Source organism: Filicampus tigris, chromosome 9 (assembly GCF_054856515.1).
Source record: "Filicampus tigris isolate MCC_2025a chromosome 9, RoL_Ftig_1.0, whole genome shotgun sequence".
NCBI lineage: Eukaryota > Metazoa > Chordata > Actinopteri > Syngnathiformes > Syngnathidae > Filicampus > Filicampus tigris.
This window is the reverse complement of record NC_141225.1, coordinates 1,026,673-1,045,000: the sequence shown is the minus strand read 5'-3', so window position 1 is coordinate 1,045,000 and position 18,328 is coordinate 1,026,673. Positions and strand designations below refer to the sequence as shown.

The 18,328-nt window shown below is 42.3% G+C and overlaps 1 protein-coding gene across 1 annotated transcript in view; it reads left to right on the top strand.

Annotated features, from left to right (window-relative positions):
• Positions 1 to 18,328, top strand: part of nucks1a (nuclear casein kinase and cyclin-dependent kinase substrate 1a) — a 77,287-nt gene that overhangs the window by 47,271 nt on the left and 11,688 nt on the right. The window contains exon 6 of the mRNA XM_086040437.1: positions 15,110 to 15,259. Coding sequence (XP_085896563.1) covers positions 15,110 to 15,259 — 150 coding nt within the window. The remainder of the gene's footprint in view (positions 1 to 15,109; positions 15,260 to 18,328) is intronic.

Here is an 18,328-nt window from a genome sequence, read left to right as displayed (position 1 = left end):
GTTATACAGTATCCCGCGGTGTCTAAAAATAGCAACGGTGTCACATTCAACACGTCAAAAAATTTGAAGTTGTTTTCAACTTAATATTGCTATAATGACAACATTGCGATTGGCTGGCAACCAGTTAACAGTGTATCCCGCCTACTAGGGCTGAAGGATTTATCGTTTTGGGACCGAAATCGCGATCTCAGACAACGCAATTTCGAGCTCGCCAAAGATGTGGTTGCTTTAAAGGGTACTTATCCCCCACGCTCACCATTAGTGGCATGCTACTGTGGGCCGGTCCAGCGCAGAAGTGGTTAAAAAAAAAAAACGCTGTCCTACTACACGCTGTCGCGGCTGCTTGAATGCTAGGAGCTAAGATAACTTGTCCTGTAGCAGCACAGTCCGTGCAAAGCATCAATGAGCTGCGTGCTGCACATCATCTCCTCAGTTATAAAAAATAAACAACCCCACTAAATAAGTAGCGTTTTCACAGCGGAGGCGAACGAGGGGTCGCTAAGTGTGCTAATCGCTAGAGTGAAAGGCAGTCGAGAATAGTAACTAAGTGCTTCGGTGTACAGTAGACTTTTTACTGAAGCCTGACTAGAACCGCGTATGGGTGGAAATCCAGCATTTATGAACAGAAATGTTGTATTGCAATCAACATTTGCAATACAAAATAAATAATAAGGCGAGGGCTACATTCGCAATTTAGCACACGCTCGAACACCGGCCAGAACTCACCAACAGCTTAAATAACCCAATCCCAAATATTCTCATTGTAATTTTTACACTCACCATTACTGTTAGGACCAAAAGATTCAAATAATGCCATGATGTGTATTTCAAGCCATACAGCTAAGCCCGCAGTCTCTGTTTGAAGCAGTTAAGTCTCTAGCAAAAATATGGGAAAAATATTGACTTATGTACAAAGAACATGTACATTAGTACAAAATGTCATTACAATTACATTACATTTTGGGGTTAAAAATTGATTTTTATATACACAATTGCACGTAAATACATATTTATACTTGACGGCAGGTAGTACAGTAATACTTGAACCAAAACTTGAAAAAGGACTGCCTCCCTTACAAAACCACTTTAATGTAATAGCTTTTAATGTTTTTGATGTTATGATGGCATTTTGTCATGTTTGTAAATGTTACTGTGCATTGTGACTATTGCAATGAAACTTGATTTCAAGAAAATTGCAAATTAAATCAAAATCGCAATATCAGTCAGAAAAATTGCAATACAATTTTTTCCTAAAATCGTTCAGCCATACCTACTGCCCGAAGACACCCAGGATAGGCTCCGGAATCCCCGCTATCCTTGTGATGATAAGCGGTTGAGATAACGGACGAATGGATTACTATAACAATTTAAAACTAATACTGTAGTAGACTATAATATTTCTTGTAACTGCATGGAAATGGTGTTCTATTACTCACACGACAGCCCATGACCAGTCGCGCAGATTGTGACTGAAGTGCATTGGTCCTCCAAAAAATGCATCTGCTGCTCTGCCTCTTTTTTTCAATTGCTTGTTCAAACGCCAACAGCGCAACAAGCTGCGCAAGACATTTTGCAATGGTACGAGGCCTGATGATGTTTTCAAACAAGGGTTTTTTCTAAGCAATTTAAAGATCAGGAAAGCTACAAAATAATCCAAATGTGCAAATATCTTGCCAAATACAACTATAATAACCTAGTTTTAAATAGGGCTGAACAATTAATTGCATTTGCAATATTCACGTTTTGAGTGTGCTATTTTGTTATTGTGAAGGCTGTGGTCTAAATGGTCATTACTTTATTGGTAGTGGGGGGGTTGACTCACAGAACGCTAAGATAATGCTGCCACCCTCACTTTCATCCGCGCTAGCTTTTGGCTTTCTAACATGCTTCATCCTTTTCAAACTTCCCGCGTGTGGAAAAACAAACCCTCTCCTTGTTGTGTGTTGTCTATTTTGTGACGTTTGTGATGTCGGAGCGTGTGTGTGAGGAAGTGCCTGATGGCACACATGCACGCAGACGATGGAGAGCTGCTACTTGAGCCACGACAAATACAAACGCATCCGTGCAAAGTTGTCAAGCGGTCACATATTAGGATGAATTCGGCCGTATGTTTTGAGCCAAGAGAGAGACAAAAAGATGTTTAATGATGGGTTGCCGACGAGTGGTAATACCCGCTGGCGCTTGATATTATGTCATACGTAGGCATGATCCAGGTGTTGTGTGTTATGTTACGAACTAGCGATAGGGTTTAAAAAAAAGAAACTTTAATTTTATGCATATGTTTTATTCGTCTATATGATACATTGAGTGGCGGCATGGTGGTCGACTGGTTAGCACGTCCGCCTCACAGTTCAGAGGTCGTGGGTTCGATCCCGGCTCTGGCCTCCCTGTGTGGAGTTTGCATGTTCTCCCCGTGCCTGCGTGGGTTTCCTCCGGGTACTCTGGTTTCCTCCCACATTCCAAAAACATGAATGGTAAGTTGATTGGATACTCTAAAATTGTCCCTAGGTGTGATTGTGAGTGCGGATGTTTGTCTCTGTGTGCCCTGCGATTGGCTGGCAACCAATTCAGGGTGTCCCCCGCCTACTGCCCAAAGACAGCTGGGATAGGCTCCAGCACGCCCCGCGACCCTTGTGAGGATAAGCGGTACAGATAATGGATGGATGGATGGATGTTTTGAGCCAAGAGAGAGACAAAAAGATGTTTAATGATGGGTTGCCGACAAGTGGTAATACCCGCTGGCGCTTGATATTATGTCATACGTAGGCATGATCCTACTTTTCCTACCAGGTGGTGTGTGTTATGTTACGAACTAGCGATAGGGTTTAAAAAAAAGAAACTTTAATTTTATGCATATGTTTTATTCGTCTATATGATACGTTGAGTGAGTCATTTAAGAACTGCAGTCCATGTTTACATATGTTTCGTGAAGTGACATGTAGGAAGTGATAGTATAGCCACTGGATTATTGTTTGTTGGTGTATGTAAGAAGTTGAGTGATTAACTCATTCAAGCCCAAAGACATATTTATGTCTTTTCACAGTCCAGCGATTCAATCTCAGGAACTTAATTTATTTTTTTTTCCACATTCTTATCAAATGTTTGGGTAAAAGACGGTCTGATAATGTCTGGTACTGAACGAGTTAAGAAGAGCAGTCCACGTTTACATCATGTTTACATCACAAAGTGATATGTAGGAAGTGGCAAAACTACTGATTTGTTTACATTATTGTTGTAATTTACACTTGGGTTTGTTCCTTTACACTATAGTATCAGTAGGGTTGGGCATCGTTTGAATTTGGACGATTCCGGTTCTTTGATTCGAATCCGGTTCTTAACGATTCTCGATTCTGCTTCTTAACAAAACAAAAAAAAAGAAGTTATTTTTGGACAAATCACATGAACTTCTCTGTTCTTCAATTTCATGAGCTTTGTGAAAATTTGTGAACTTTACCATGGATTATTCAAAGGGCTGTTTTTAACCAGTATACGGTATTTTAATACATTTTTTGTATTATTATTTAGTATTATTTTTCACAAGAGCTTTATTTTTGAGAAGTTCAAGACAAGAATAATGCAGCTGTTACTGAAAGCATGCTACTGAACACCAATTGGTTGGCTAACCTTGTCTTGCTTTAGAAAGAAAATATATATGACAAACACAATGCTGCATTTTAAGGGCAAGCAATCAAAGCCTATCTAATCTAAGCAGTCTATGTAACCATATCATGTATCTGTATGTACAGTATTTATATATATGCTGCTCCTGCGTATGCTATAAGCTAAATATTAGCTGGACATGTGCGTTTGTGTGTCGAACTTGTTGGCTCAATGTTGCCATTAGATGTACTTAGCCGATTCTGACTTTTGGGTCTTGAGCTGCATCGCATCAGTTCAATGGCTCGGTGTTGGCCGAATGAGCAGGATCATCGACTGTGTGAAGGGCGACTGCTGCTACCGCGGTGTCCCAGCGGCCACCGCTGCTGTGGAGATCTGCGGGAAGGGCCGGGCGCACGCCCCTTACGAAGCGAGTGGAGGGGCTGATCGAGAGGACCACGGCAGCTCGAGTGGGGGCGAGCTTCCGTGCTATTGCGACACAGCTTTGGTAGCAGGAGCCTGGGGCTGCGCGCCGTGTGCGCGCACACTTTTTTTTTTAATCGCTCGTACTCCGTTCGTAGCTCTTCCATGCGTCTAAGTAGGAATTGAAATTTAGCAACGACATTCTAAAATCTGAACAGTTCCGGGAGAACCGGATTGATGGGCCCGGTTTCACTTGATGCCCAGTTCTCTGTGCCCAACCCTATCAGTATCAGTATACAGGAAGTCCTCAAATTACGACGTACGCGACCATACGACATTTCGACTTTTCGACTCCCATGCCTCTTCCGCAATTTTGTCCCCAGCACCATAGTTACTACGTTTACATGCAGTCAATATTCGGGTTAAGGTCAAAAGTCCGATTTATGAGACATTCTGAATAACAGTTATTCAGTATATAACCCATGAATGAGCGGACAGAGTTGCTCCGGCATTTGAATAATCCTCTGTGAACGTCGATGCACGGTGTTGTGACTCAAATGGAAGTCATTTCTGCGTGTTACTTTCAGCTGTCAATAAAACACTTGATATTCATGTCACTCACCACATGAATGAAGCAGCCGGTTTCTTCCTTGCTCCAAAAGTGTACTTTTGTGCTGCGTCTCTGAGCTTGTTTACCTCTGCTTGTGTATTTGCAGTGGTTGCACGCCAAACACAACACTTCCGCATATAAGCACTTCCTGTACTACAAACACCAGCATTTCTTGCGGTTGAGCAATGAGCATGCGCAGTGTCTCGATCGTGTCTGTTTGCGAGCCAGCAGTATCTTTGCCTTTTTCGCCCTCCTCTCCTTCTTCTCCACCCACCTCTCAGCAGTAATGATAAGTACAACATCTTATGTATTATATATTATTTTGTCATGGTGAACACTTACTAAACTGCACATCAAAATATTCCGAAAGTTTATATCTGTAATTGTAGTGGATAAACTTTCATATTTTTTGGCTAATCTTTGGCAATTTTTGGGTTGATGATTGTTAATTTACAAAACCACTTCTGAACACTTTTTTATAATTCTTTATTCAAGTAAAAAAACTTTTGAAATTGAATGAACACTCACATCTCTTTTAGGCAAGCATCTTGACGTGTGAAAATGAATTAGGTATTTCCCTGTCCATGCATTACAGTGAAACAATGTGTGAGCTCATGTTAAGCAGCCCAAGTATAAATAAAAAATAAATAACTCACAAATGAGGAACACCCTCCACAAATGCAACGGGCCTCATGTTCTGGGCAATCATTTTAAGGATACTTTGTGTGATTTGAGATGCTCTTTCCTCCTATTTTTTTGGGGGGGACTGTGTAACATCAGTTTGCTTTCACCTTAAAAATAGACAGATAAAGCAGAGCGCATACTGAAATTTTTCACAATGATTTTGAAAAGGCATACATATATTAGTGCAGTCATGGACTATGATAAGCAGGCCAGTGTTTCCTCTAGTTTCTAGTTACAGCAGGACATCGTCCTAAATACGATGAGCATACTGTGTTGCGCCCGGGTTCTGCAAGACGGTGAGACCTTTCTGGGGCAGCCGCGATTTGGATGTATAAACAGATGTCGCGTGTTACAGTTTGTGGGTACATAAAGAAACGGAACCAGTTACGTTAGATGCAAGCAACAACACAATTTCACTGGCGTGAAACAGCTAACGTTAGCCCCATAATGCATAAAGCTGAAACACAACACTGTAATTTTGACTGCGACCCGCTGCTTCGAGAAATTAAACTTAACAATGCACATTAATAATACGTCGCACATCACAGCAACTTCAGTAACTTAGATGAACTCAAGATCCTCTAGCTTTTTGCTTTCTGTCGTCTTCCAGCATCACCTGGGTGACGTCGCTTCAGGTGTTCATTAATTACTCTGCCTTACAAAGGATACAGACAACCAATTCGTTTGACTTTTTGTTGAAATATGTCCATACTTTGGACTTTCTTGTCCGCTTTTTAGCTGCTTCGTGATGCCGCTCTCCTCCTCCCCGCCCTGAACACACGAACCGGCGCGTCACCGCCATTTATGCAGTTCTCCCTTTTTTTTTTTTGTCCTTTCTTTTCTGCTGTGTGCACTTGTTTACAACTGGCGGTATGCACGTGTTGATGTATTTACATCATTGACACTCGACAATTTTATTAATTTGATTTATATGGACACCTTACGAGACAGAGACAACTTGGATTCCGAGAGGGGGTGGGGTGGGGGGGGCGACTAATACTCCAGTGCGACTTATATGTTTTTTTCTTCTGTGTTATGCATTTTATGACTGGTGCGACTTGTACTCTGGAACGACGTGTAGTCCAGAAAATACAGTAATGTGTGTGTGCGCGTGTGTGTGTGTGTGTGTGTGCGTGCGTTCGTGTGTGTATATATGTGTGTGTGTGTATATATATATATCTTTCTCTTCTGCTGCTTTGTGAGTGGCACCTCATGTCTTTTTAATACGTCCAGCCTGCACTGTAGTTGATTTTTCCTGCTATGTTGGGGCACAGTGCTTTTCGCATAAATAACAGTGCATGCCTTCCTCAGTGTGCCTGAGCCAGGTAAATTGATTTAGCCACTGTTTGTCATAGCCCCTGGCTCATTCTTTTTGAGAAGATCCAGAAAGAGGAACAAAAAATGTTTCAATCACGTACACGTTGGCATTGCGTTGTTACGCTCCAAACAAATGGAAACAAATTTAAGTAACCCTCGCCTGACCAACTCATCCTGTCTTGCATTCTGACCCTCGCTATCACTAGTCCCTTGTGAACTACTTTCAGACCTGACACAAATTTCCACATGTTGTCACCACCATGAATTATTACATTTTAACTGACTCTTACATTTATTTACCTGCTCTGTTTCACCTGGACGCTTGGCTTTCCTCCTTGCAAGGTCGTTTTTTTTTTAAGTAGTGGCAGATTTTGCCTGCCGTATTTGCAGTGGTAAAAATCATGAACGTTACTCTGACATGAAGGAAACCTTTTCTTAAACAAGACATGCTTGGATGCAAATAAAACAGGCAAGATTTAACCGTTTGTTCCATCCACCAGGTAAAATTAGGACGCCGATAACACCAGCTAGTCGGGGGGGAACAAGATTCAATGTGTTTCTTCCTCAGTTAGTTGCCTGAGGTCATCGCGGTGCACTGCTGTTGATATAGCGCCTCCATATTGGTGAACGCTGCAATTGCAGTTAAAATACTTTGCTGCCACAGATGGTCGAGTAAATTTTGCCCTCAATTGTCATTCGCCAGTGGCCGGGCCACTCGGCCGTCATCGTCTGTCCGTCATTATTTCAAGCCGAACCAAAACTGTAATGTCAGTCCGTCACTCATCGTTATTTTAACCACACTTCCGACATCACTGAATTACAGGTCGTCACTGGATATTTCAGACCATCGTCAGTCCGTCATCGTCATTATACCCACATTTCCATCATCGCTAAATTAGTGTTCGTCACCACTATTTTAGGACCATCAGATCTTCTGCGGCGACAGTCAATCAGCGTTGAGAACGTACTCCTTCCTACGTCACACACATTTGCAGCACAAGCAATATATCTACTAGAACCTCACCTCATACTGATGTCAAAAATAATTTTATTGATCATCCATTATGGAACACCGTGAAAACTACAACTTAGAATTTCCACTGTATTTGCAATCATCTCGGACTCAAAGATTCACTAAATAAACAAAATATACCGTGTGCGGCTTGTAACTCAGTAGTAGATCACAGAGAGTAAAAGTCCATCACACGACATGACGCTCTTGTCTCTCTTTCCAGTGAGCTCTCTCTGTCTGACTCTATCCGGCATATGTGACCCAAACCGGAAATGAATTTTCACAAAATATTCACTTCACCAAGATTCAAAAGAAAATTAACCATCAAGGTTTATATGTAAATAAATACACATACCGTATTTTCCAGACTATAAGCCGCGACTTTTTCCTAGATTTTGAGCCATGTGGCTTATAGTCCGGTGCAGCTATTCTGTGGATTTTTCTTCCATCGCTCAGGGCGCTCTAACCGGAATGACAGTACAATTCAATACAATACATCTCCCATTAACTGGATGTGACTGCAGGTGGAGGAGTTCAACAGCCGAGGGCGCCATAGACTAGGGTGGTTATTGCATTAGGTGCTGTAATGCGATGATTTTATGTTTTCCTAGAGGTGCCTGAAGTGCACATGAATGCGATTGGTTGATGTTACGTCTGTTCTGTTGTTTCGATGTGAAATGCTATTGTTGATTTAGCACGTCGTGTGTTAGATTGGCTGGCCTAATTAATTTAAAACAAGAGGTGCATATGTAGAATGTAGTAGAACAATAGATGGTGGAGTCTGGTGGACATTAGCTGACAAACTGGAGCGGCAGTCGGCAGTGAAATGAAGATAAGTGCTGTTTATTTTCTCTTGGTTCTCTTCTGTTTTAATCAGCAACATTGCTGCATTGTTAAAAGGCACCGTTAGGAAAGAATGTGCTAAGGTACATACATGTACATTTAGAGTTCATAATCGTTCTGTAAATGCAGTAAATATAAAAGTTTTCAACATAGATAGGTGCGGCTTATATAAAGGTGCGGCTTATTTAAGTTTTTTTCCAAAATGTTATTAAAAATAGAGTGGGTGCGGCTTATATAGCCCGGAAAATACGTACATAAATTACACTCAAAGGTTGTAGATTTCCATTGTCATGGCAACCAGTAAGTGCCAGTGAATCTGCAAAGTTGTGAAGCGTAACGGTGTTATTTGACTTTAATTTAGTCCCACATTAAACAAAAAGTGGACATTTTTGGTGCTAGTAATAATTCTGACACACAGACAGTGCAATTTGTGACATGCGTCAATGACATGACCTCATCTATAGTAGACGTCTCCATCAAATGACGACAACGAGGAGACTATTATAGTTGCTTGGCCGGTTATTTACCTCCGGTTAGTAACAAAAGTTAAAAAGAAGGAATTAGAAAGCTCTCTACTTCATATCAAGGGATATAATGTTGGTTTTTGCGATGCGCCTTCTGCGTGATGACGGCTGCATACAGCTGCAACCACATATGCTGACATGACCCTTCCCATTGGCTCATCAGGCAGGTTACCCCAAAACATTTCCTCCTCTCACCTTGCCCCTTTGTCATCTCCTCCCTCCTCGATGACATTTTTGGTTGGAGGTGCTATTTATACAGAGGAGCAAGGATCTTTGAATGGGCAATAGAGGAATGAGATGAGCTCATAGTCAGTGTTGTCCACTCAAAGCAGCCCCGGTGTATAGTCAGCCCCGTGAACAAACATATGAGAATGTGGCGCGTGTTTCTCTCAGCAAAATGTGAGTCCGTCTGTACTGACCTGGTTAGTGACGATTCTAGTGACGAATTAAAACTCCCTTCCATCAGTACATAGTCCAACAGTTTTTAAAAATATATATTTTTATACGTTTTCTGTCAGGAGTGCTAGTTCTAAAATTTTGTTTGGGTGTTTGTATAAGCAAAAGAAAACCCAGATAAGAATATCAATCAATCACATTTTATTTGTATAGCACTTTTCATACATAAAAATGCAACTCAAAGTGCTGTAAAACATTCAAAGCAAAATAAAAAATTTAAAAAAAAATTATAATAAAAAATAAATAGATAATTAGAAAAAGAAAAAAAAAATCCGTTCATGCCCTCCCTCCCAACAAACCCAAGACAGATATCCATTAGTACATCAGCAATCATTCACACACACCCACACAAAGTGCACAACCTGATAAGATGTGTTAAAAAGACATGACAAGGCACAGAGAAACCATATGAGGAAAGGGTACCCAAGGGGAGCTCTCCGCGCCGAGGGGAATGACAGCCCACGGCCACAGGGGCGCCACCACCATAGAGGCCCGGATTAGACAGGCGGACCCCACACAAAGTGTAGAGGCCGCCGGCCACCCAGACCCAAGGAGTCCCTGCGATGACAGCCCCCGCGGAAAGGGCAGCCACCCCTCCCTCAAAGCGGAGGCCCCCCCATGAGGAAACACTGGAGCTAAAAGCTGACAACGGCAGAGAGCAACAAAACTAAAAGACAGAACAGTATTATAGTCTAAGAACTAAAATCAGTAAGATAAGATAAAAAATAATCTTCAATCAAAAGAAAAGATAAATTATTTAAAAGTTGTTGAAAGCCAAACTAAAAAGGTGTGTCTTGAGCTTCCTCTTAAAAATATCAACAGTCTCTGCAGACCTGACGTCCTCTGGCAGGCTATTCCAAAGGTGAGGACCAAAATGGCTGAATGCAGCCTCGCCATGCATTTTGGTCCTCACCCTTGGAATAAATAAAAGGCCGGCGCCAGAGGACCTCAGGATCCGCGAGGGTTGGTATGATAAAAGCAAATCAGATAAATAAGATGGCCCAAGACCATTAACACATTTATAAACGAATAAAAGTACCTTTAACCTTAAAATCGATCCTGAAACACACAGGGAGCCAATGCAGCAATTTCAAAACTAGCGTAATGTGCTCCCGCCCTCTGGTTCTCGTCAGCACCCGAGCGGCTGAATTCTGCAGTAGTTGCAGTGGTGAAATGCTCTTTTTCGGGAGGCCAGAGAGCAGGGCATTACAGTAATCTAAACGACAGCGGACTCTTAAGGTGAGAAATGGGCGATATTCTTAAGGTGATAAAAACCAATCTTGGTTACATTTTTAATATGAGGAATAAAACTGAGCTCAGAGTCAAAAATGACGCCAAGGTTCTTCACACAATGTGAGGGATTAAAAATGTGTAGTTTTGGTAAAAGCTTCTCTCTCTGACCTTCGGGACCTATAACTAAAACCTCAGTTTTGTCTTTTATTGATCCCACAGTGGGGAAATTTTCATTGTTACAGCAGCAAAGATATAGGTCACACAGGGACGGCGGCATAATGTAGCCATTAATGTATAACATTGACGGCAAACATTCGGGATCAAACCTATGTAAACATAAGCAGTAACATGTGTATATACACATGTATATACACACCAACATACATCTACATAAAAAGTATGAGGAACACTCATTTTGGCCTGTACATAGTACAGAGGAAAAATACTCTAAGTAAGTGACAGTGCTGCAGTGCTGTAGTGAAATGTAAGGAACAGCATTGGATAAAAATAAAACTAGACTAACAGTAGTGGGGAATGTTGAGTATTGCACGGTATTACAGTAGTGGGGAATATTGGGTATTGCACGATATGAGCTCAGGTGCAGGACTGCACAATTGCACTAAGGACCAGTCTCTCCAGGGTCTTCATCAGGTGAGACGTCAGCGCCACTGGTCTGAAGCTGTTGAGCTCCTTCGGGTGGGGGGTCTTTGGCACCGGGACCAGGCAGGATGTTTTCCATAGCTGGGGGACCCTGCCCAGCTTCAGGCTCAGGTTGAACATGTGCTGGACAATTCCACACAGCTAGACAATCCTGCGCAGACCGCGCAGGATTTGAGGAGCTGGCGACTGATGCCATCTGGACCCGCTGCCTTCCTCGCCTTCATCTTCTTCAGCTGGTTCCTCACCTGAGATGTTGTGAAGGCCAAGACTGGGCAGGAGGGAGTGGTGGCTATCTGGTGTAGCTGGGAGCTGGAGCCTGTGGAGAAAAGGGGGGAGGGGGTGACACGCCCAGCAGGAGGAGTAGGTGGTGGCTGCAGCAGGAGAGACTGAGTGGAGGCAGGCATCTGATCGAACCTATTGAAAAAGAGATTCAGCTCATTTGCCCACTGCAGGCCCCCCCCAGTCCGGGTCTTGGGTTGTCCGTGGCCTGAGATGGTCTTCAGGCCCCTCCAGACTCCCCTGGCGTTATTCTGCAGCAGCTGCTCCTCCATCCTCTTCCTGTAGGACCTTTTCCCCTCTCTGATCCTCCTCCTCAGCTGGCGCTGCACAGTCTTCTGCTCCTCTATGTTGCCTGACGCAAAAGCCCTGCTCTTCTCCTTCAGGAGAGCTTTTATGTCTGGTGTGATCCAGGGTTTGTTGTTGGGGAAACACCTTACTGTCCTGGTGGGTATGGTGTTCTCCATGCAGAAATTTATATAGTCTGTAACAGTGTCCGCTAGACTACTAATGTCTTCCCCGTGAGCATCGCTGAATACTTCCCACACAGTTGTGCTGAAGCAGTCCTTTAAGGCCTCCTCGGCCTCTCCAGACCCTCTCTGAACCGTGCGGGTCACAGCTGGCTGCCTGCGGAACAAAGGTTTGTACACTGACTGGAGAGCCACCAGGTTGTGATCAGCTTTGCCCAGCAGGGGGAGGGGCAGTGATGTGTATGCCTCCTTGGTGTTAGCATAGAAAAGGTCCAGTGTTTTATTGTCTCTGGTGTGGCAGGTGACATACTGTGTGAATGAAGGCAGAGAGGAGGAAGGGGAGGCATGATTGAAGTCACCAGAGATGAGTATCAGGGCATTTGGGTGCTGTGTTTGTAGCCTGCTCACTGCTGCAGTCAAGACATCACAGGCTGTGTCGCTGCTGGCAGCTGGTGGGACGTAGACGGTCACCGCGATCACATGACTAAGCTCTCGCGGGATGTAGAATGGCCTCATGCCAACAGCTACCAGCTCAATATCCCTGCTGCAAAGCTGCTCCTTAATCGTGATGTGCCCAGGATTACACCATCTATCGTTCACAAACACAGCCATCACCAAAATTTGGTGATCTACTGTATCAAAAGCAGCGCTTAGATCCAGTAGCACCAAGACTGTGAGATTTCTCACGTCTGCAGTGCACCTAATATCATTTAAAACCCTTAAAAGAGCAGTGTCCGTACTGTGGTTCATCCTTAAACCAGATTGATATTTCTCCAAAATATTATTTGTATTTAAAAAATGATTCAACTGGATGAAAACCAGTTTTTCTAAAATCTTACTTAAAAACGGTAAGTTGGATACAGGTCTGTAATTATTAAAAACGCTCGGGTCAGAATTGCTCTTCTTCAGAAGGGGCTTCACCACCGCCGTTTTAAAGTCAGCGGGGAAGACACCCGTCTGAAGAGAGCCATTGACTATATTTAAAATTTGTTCCTCAAAAAATCCATAAAATGTCTTAAAGAAATGTGGGAATTGGATCCAAAAGGCAGGTTGTTGGGTTTACCTGGGAGAAAACTCGACCAAGTGTCCTTGCATCAACCAGGGCAAAACATTCCAGTGTTTCCTCATGTAAATATGATTGTCCAGGTTTATTAAAACTTGTGTTTTGACGGGCTAAAAAACTGGATCTTATGTCATCGATTTTACTTCTGAAGTGGTCTGCAAAGTCCTCACAGAGAGTGTCTGTTGGTCTCTGTGGGGACTTATTAAAATCAGAACTAGTTAAAAGTTCAAAGGTGTAGAAGAGAACTCTGGGGTTGTTTTTATTGACTGTAATGAGGTTTGAGAAATAGGAAGATCTTGCCAGTTTGACTGTTTTATTGTAGGATTTCAGTTGTTCGCATAAAATTTCATAGTGTACTGTAAGTTTACTTTTTCTCCACCTCCTCTCTGCACTCCTGCATTTTCCCTTTGATGTTTTGATCGCTTTGATCGATTGTTTCTCCACGGGGATACAGTCTTTGTTTTTGTTGTTTCAATTAAAAGTGGAGCTACTGAATCTAATGATGATTTAAGCTTTAGGTTAAAATTGTCAACAATAAGATCACAGGGTGCAGGTAAAATGTCAGCAGGAGTGCTTTTTAAGATCTCGATAAAATTTGCAGCCACCTCAGAAGATAGGTAGCGTTTCTTCACTGTTCTCACCGGGACTGCTAGATGGTTAAAACTGGCGATGTTAAAATAGACACAGTAGTGGTCTGACACTGCCAAGTCAACCGAATACCGTTAAGGCACCGGATCGATAAGCAGTGTCTTTAAGTATAGTAGTGTCGATAAAATATTTTTGATACCCATCCCTACTACAAAGTATTTACACTATGCAGTAAAAAGAAAGGATTAAAAACAGAGACACATGAAGCCTGGCAAATGTGTACACTTGCTTTGGCACATCCATGATTATTTGTGCTTTTTAAACAAGCTTGTCTAATCTTGCCACAGATTTTAGTTTGACAAGGAGCAAGTTCCACAGCGTGGCTTCTCTCACGGGTAACGCAGACTTGGCAAATTCAGTCCTTCTACATACATACATACATACATACAGTTTCCATTTTTGGCCGCTCAGGTGACTTTTCTTTTTTTCTTCTTTTTTTCGCCCCCACAGCTCTGCAGCCATCTCATATATACACACACAGAGGGGCTGGAGCTAGTCCATTAAGGCAATGAAAAAACAGGTTCACTTTCTTAAAATGGCAAAAATGTGTGAATGATAAAACACTGTATTTAGACAAAAGGTTACAATGATGAAATCGATTTTTTTTCTTCTGGTGTAAAACCTTCAGGGCTGGAAAATGTGTGCGCATTCACAAGTCAAGCAGCTTTCTTATAAGCTTGAAACAGTTGTTTGCTCTAACAGTCTTACACATTTTTGTTGTGACATGGCTTTTGAAGTTCAGTTGTGAATCTTAAATAATTCCCAAGTATTTATCCACTGACACCTGTTCAATGCTTTCACCATTTATTTGTATCTGCAGAGCTGAGTTTTTGGTTTGTGTGATGGAGAAGCACATGCACTTAGTTTTCTGTGTATTAAGGGTGAGACAGGAGTCCTTGAGCCAAGAAGAGATCTTATTCAAACTCTAGTTCAGTTTTTGAGTGACTACCACGAGTTACTACCTGCTACACGAATAACAGTGTCATCAGCATACATTTGCAAATTGACTCCTGGACATATCTCAGGAAGACTATTCATGTATAAACTAAAGAGAATTGGACCCAGGACATTTCCCTGGATTAATTCCTGTTTGAATTTTCTGGAACAGGGATCTATAGTTATCAACAAATATTTAGATATAACATTTATTAGTTCCACAAGGTGTAAATTAGCATAATTTCCTTTGCAATAGTGGAAAATAAATAGGAACATGCATGTGGAATTTGTACAATAACTACATTGCACTAATTAGACACCATAATTTTGTCTTTTTTATTTTTTTCTATTTTGCAGACTGTAGTGACGATGACACGGATCTCAGTCGAAAACGAACAGTACGTCAGGCAGCCTCTAAGGCAGTGTCAAAACAAAGGGAGATCCTTCTGGGTGATGGAGGCAGTGAGGATGAAGAGCATGAGGACCAAGAGGAAGCCTACCTTGACCGTAAGTACATTGCGGTTTTACCTTGTGCAAAAACATATCATACATTGAAATCTCAAAAAACATTAAAGAAAATAATATCTGTAGATAATATACTTTGTATTATGAAAATTTGACTTTGTTTATATTCAGAGGGGTGGGTCTCTAAAGTGTCTGCCCACCCCTCAAATGTGAAATAACCAAGTAAATATTTGAAGTTTTACTACAATATTTCTGAAAATGTGTCTGTGAGCAAGTAGTTTTAAACTGCCACCCCACTAATGTCAAAAATATTTTTAAATTGTGTGTTCATGTCCTGTGAATGACGAGATGACGATGTTAACATTTATACTTACATGCTTACTACATTATGTGTGAATGAAAAGCTGAGCTGAGCATTATGTGTTAATGAGCAGCTGAGCTCATTCATGTCCCGACACCGCTTGCAGCGTGAGAGTGAGCTAAGACCTCATCGAACACCTGGGCAGTCTTGAACGTGCACATCATCACGGAGCGACATGTGCTTTCAGCAGAGTGTGGCCGCATTGGAACGCACCATTTCGGCTGTTACGTTCCAAATTGGATGGCATGTTGTGTTGTAGGTCAAAAAACTGGGGCCATTCCAAATAAATGTGCACGTCTCCTCATTCCCACTTCTGTCTCTGTAAATATTCTGACTGGTATTTAATGCCTCGCCCGTCTTAACCGTGACCAGCAAAGAAGCAGTGTTTTTTGTTGTTGTTTTTTTTAGCAAAGAAGCAGTGTGCGTTCGTCCCATCATAAATCTATGTAGCTCCGCTCACTTTCACATTTCCTCATTCTCATATAAATCAGCCACAGAGAGGTTAATCCTTCTGATATGTTGAAGTGGGCATTAGTAGGGATGTCCACTAATTTTGGTGCCAATTGATCACCGTTTTTGGACGTTATAAGCAATGAAAGTACAGTGGTACCCCTACTTTCGAAATTAATGGGTTCTGGAAGAAATTTCCTAATGATAAAATGTTGTAAGTAGAGACATGTTTTCCATGTAAATGCCCTAATCCGTTCCAAGCACCCCAAAATTCAGACATAAATGTTTTATAAAGGATACAAATGCATCAAAACATGTAACAAATACATTACGTTACAATTAGATCATTGCACAATAAATGAGTTGTGCATAATATAAAAAAAAACTAAGAATAGAATAAAGTATAAAAATGATGGTCATTTATCTTTTAATTGCAGTCCTCATCGCTTTTTCCCCTCTTTGGTTCATGTTCTCTCTCAGAAGTTTTTTTTGCGTGGTATTTTGTAAAGAACTGATTTAATAACGTGGCGACTGTGGATACATTACGGTCATATTCTTTGGCGAGATCAACCAAACGCATCCTTTTGTCATACTTTTGTTTTATGTCGTGCTTTTTTGGTATGGACCAAAAAAAAAACCTATTTTCTTTTTTTTCTTTTCCTCATTTCTCCATCACTTTCTTGGGGTCCACGGCGAATACTCACATAATAGATAAAGTCGACGAATCCACCATCCCTAACTAAGAATATTTGTTTTCGGGCTGTCATCTGCAACTAACATTTTCTCCTTAATTTTCCGACCCTGCTGAGGCAAAGTAAATTACCATACGTTTTCCCCGTATTTTATACGTTTTTTTTTATCATTTCAAATTGTGTATGCTGTATAACAATTTTTGCATGGGGAAAAAATAAATAAATAAAACCTCGTTTTTTGTTAGACCAATCTCGTTTTGCCCATTTCGGCTCTAATCCGGAGCATTTGTTAGCGATTCCGACTGCAAACTTCGGTCGACTTTCACGAGCATAGCGTCCGCCGCCACATACCCCAACCCCCCAAACCCCTCCCCCTGTTGAGCGATAAACTTTTTGTAAGATTCTATATAGAGATGTCCGTTCCGTTTCCCCCACCTCTCCCACTCAGAGATAAATACTGTGTAAGATTATATATAGATACTGTGTTAGATTATATAAAGAAATATACGGGCAAATTACAATGTTTTTCAGATTCAGCACAGCCCGGGGTTGACAGGTATAAATTACTGATGCTCCTGTTTTATAAACTAGTTTCTTACAGTCATACTGTTCGTGTAAGTACACCAAGGTACTAATCCTGTGGTAAGGTCCAGCCAATTATTGCTTCTTAACATCACTTTTTTGATGTACAAAGTGGTATATCACTGATGGTACTGTTCTCTGGGTATTTGAAAAGTGATACCTGAGGAAATCCATCCATCCGTCTGTGGAATTGGGGAGGTCTTCGAAGTATTCTCCCCACCGACTCACAACATCCTGAGTCGAGGTCAGCAGCACCACATTTCCACTATGCACAGTGTAACTGCTCCCCCCTCCTGAGACGCTGGATGGTGGACCAGAATTTCCTCGAAGCCGTCTGGAAGTCGTTTTGCTTGGCCTCGCTAAATTCTTCCCACTTTTTTGCCTTGGTGACCGCCGGAGCTGCATTTCATATCTGTCGGTATCTGTCAGCTGCCTCCAGAGTCCCAGATGGCAAAAGGCCCATTAAAGGCCTTTCTTGAGCTTTACAGCATCCCATTCTGCCAGACGTTCCCAGCAAACCCTCAAAATACGTTTACGTATTACGTCGGTCTGCCAGGTCGGACCAGCATCTTCCCTCACCATCGGAGCCAACACACCACAAACGACAGTCAAGAACCATCCCCCCCATCCAAAGGCAGAGGGAGGCTACCCTCTTGTTCACCGGGGTGAACAGGTGCCAAGCCGAGGGACAATAAGTATGCCCACACCTGCTCTGCGCCTCTGACCTTGGGCAGCTCCAGAGTGGAAGTGTCCAACTCCTTTTGATAGAATTGGTACCAGTGCTCATGCTGTGTGTAGAAGTGAGCCCGACTATATGTAGTCGGAACGTCTTTACCTCACACACCAGCTTGAGCTCCTTCCCTGCCAGAGAGGTGACATTCCATGTCCCTAGAGCTAGTTTCAGTAGCCGGGAATCAACAAGGTCCCTGCCTCTTGCTGCCACCCAACACACAGGGCACCCGACCCCTTTGGCCCCTCCAACAGGTGGTGAGCCCATAGGAATTGGGACCCACATTGCCTTTTTGG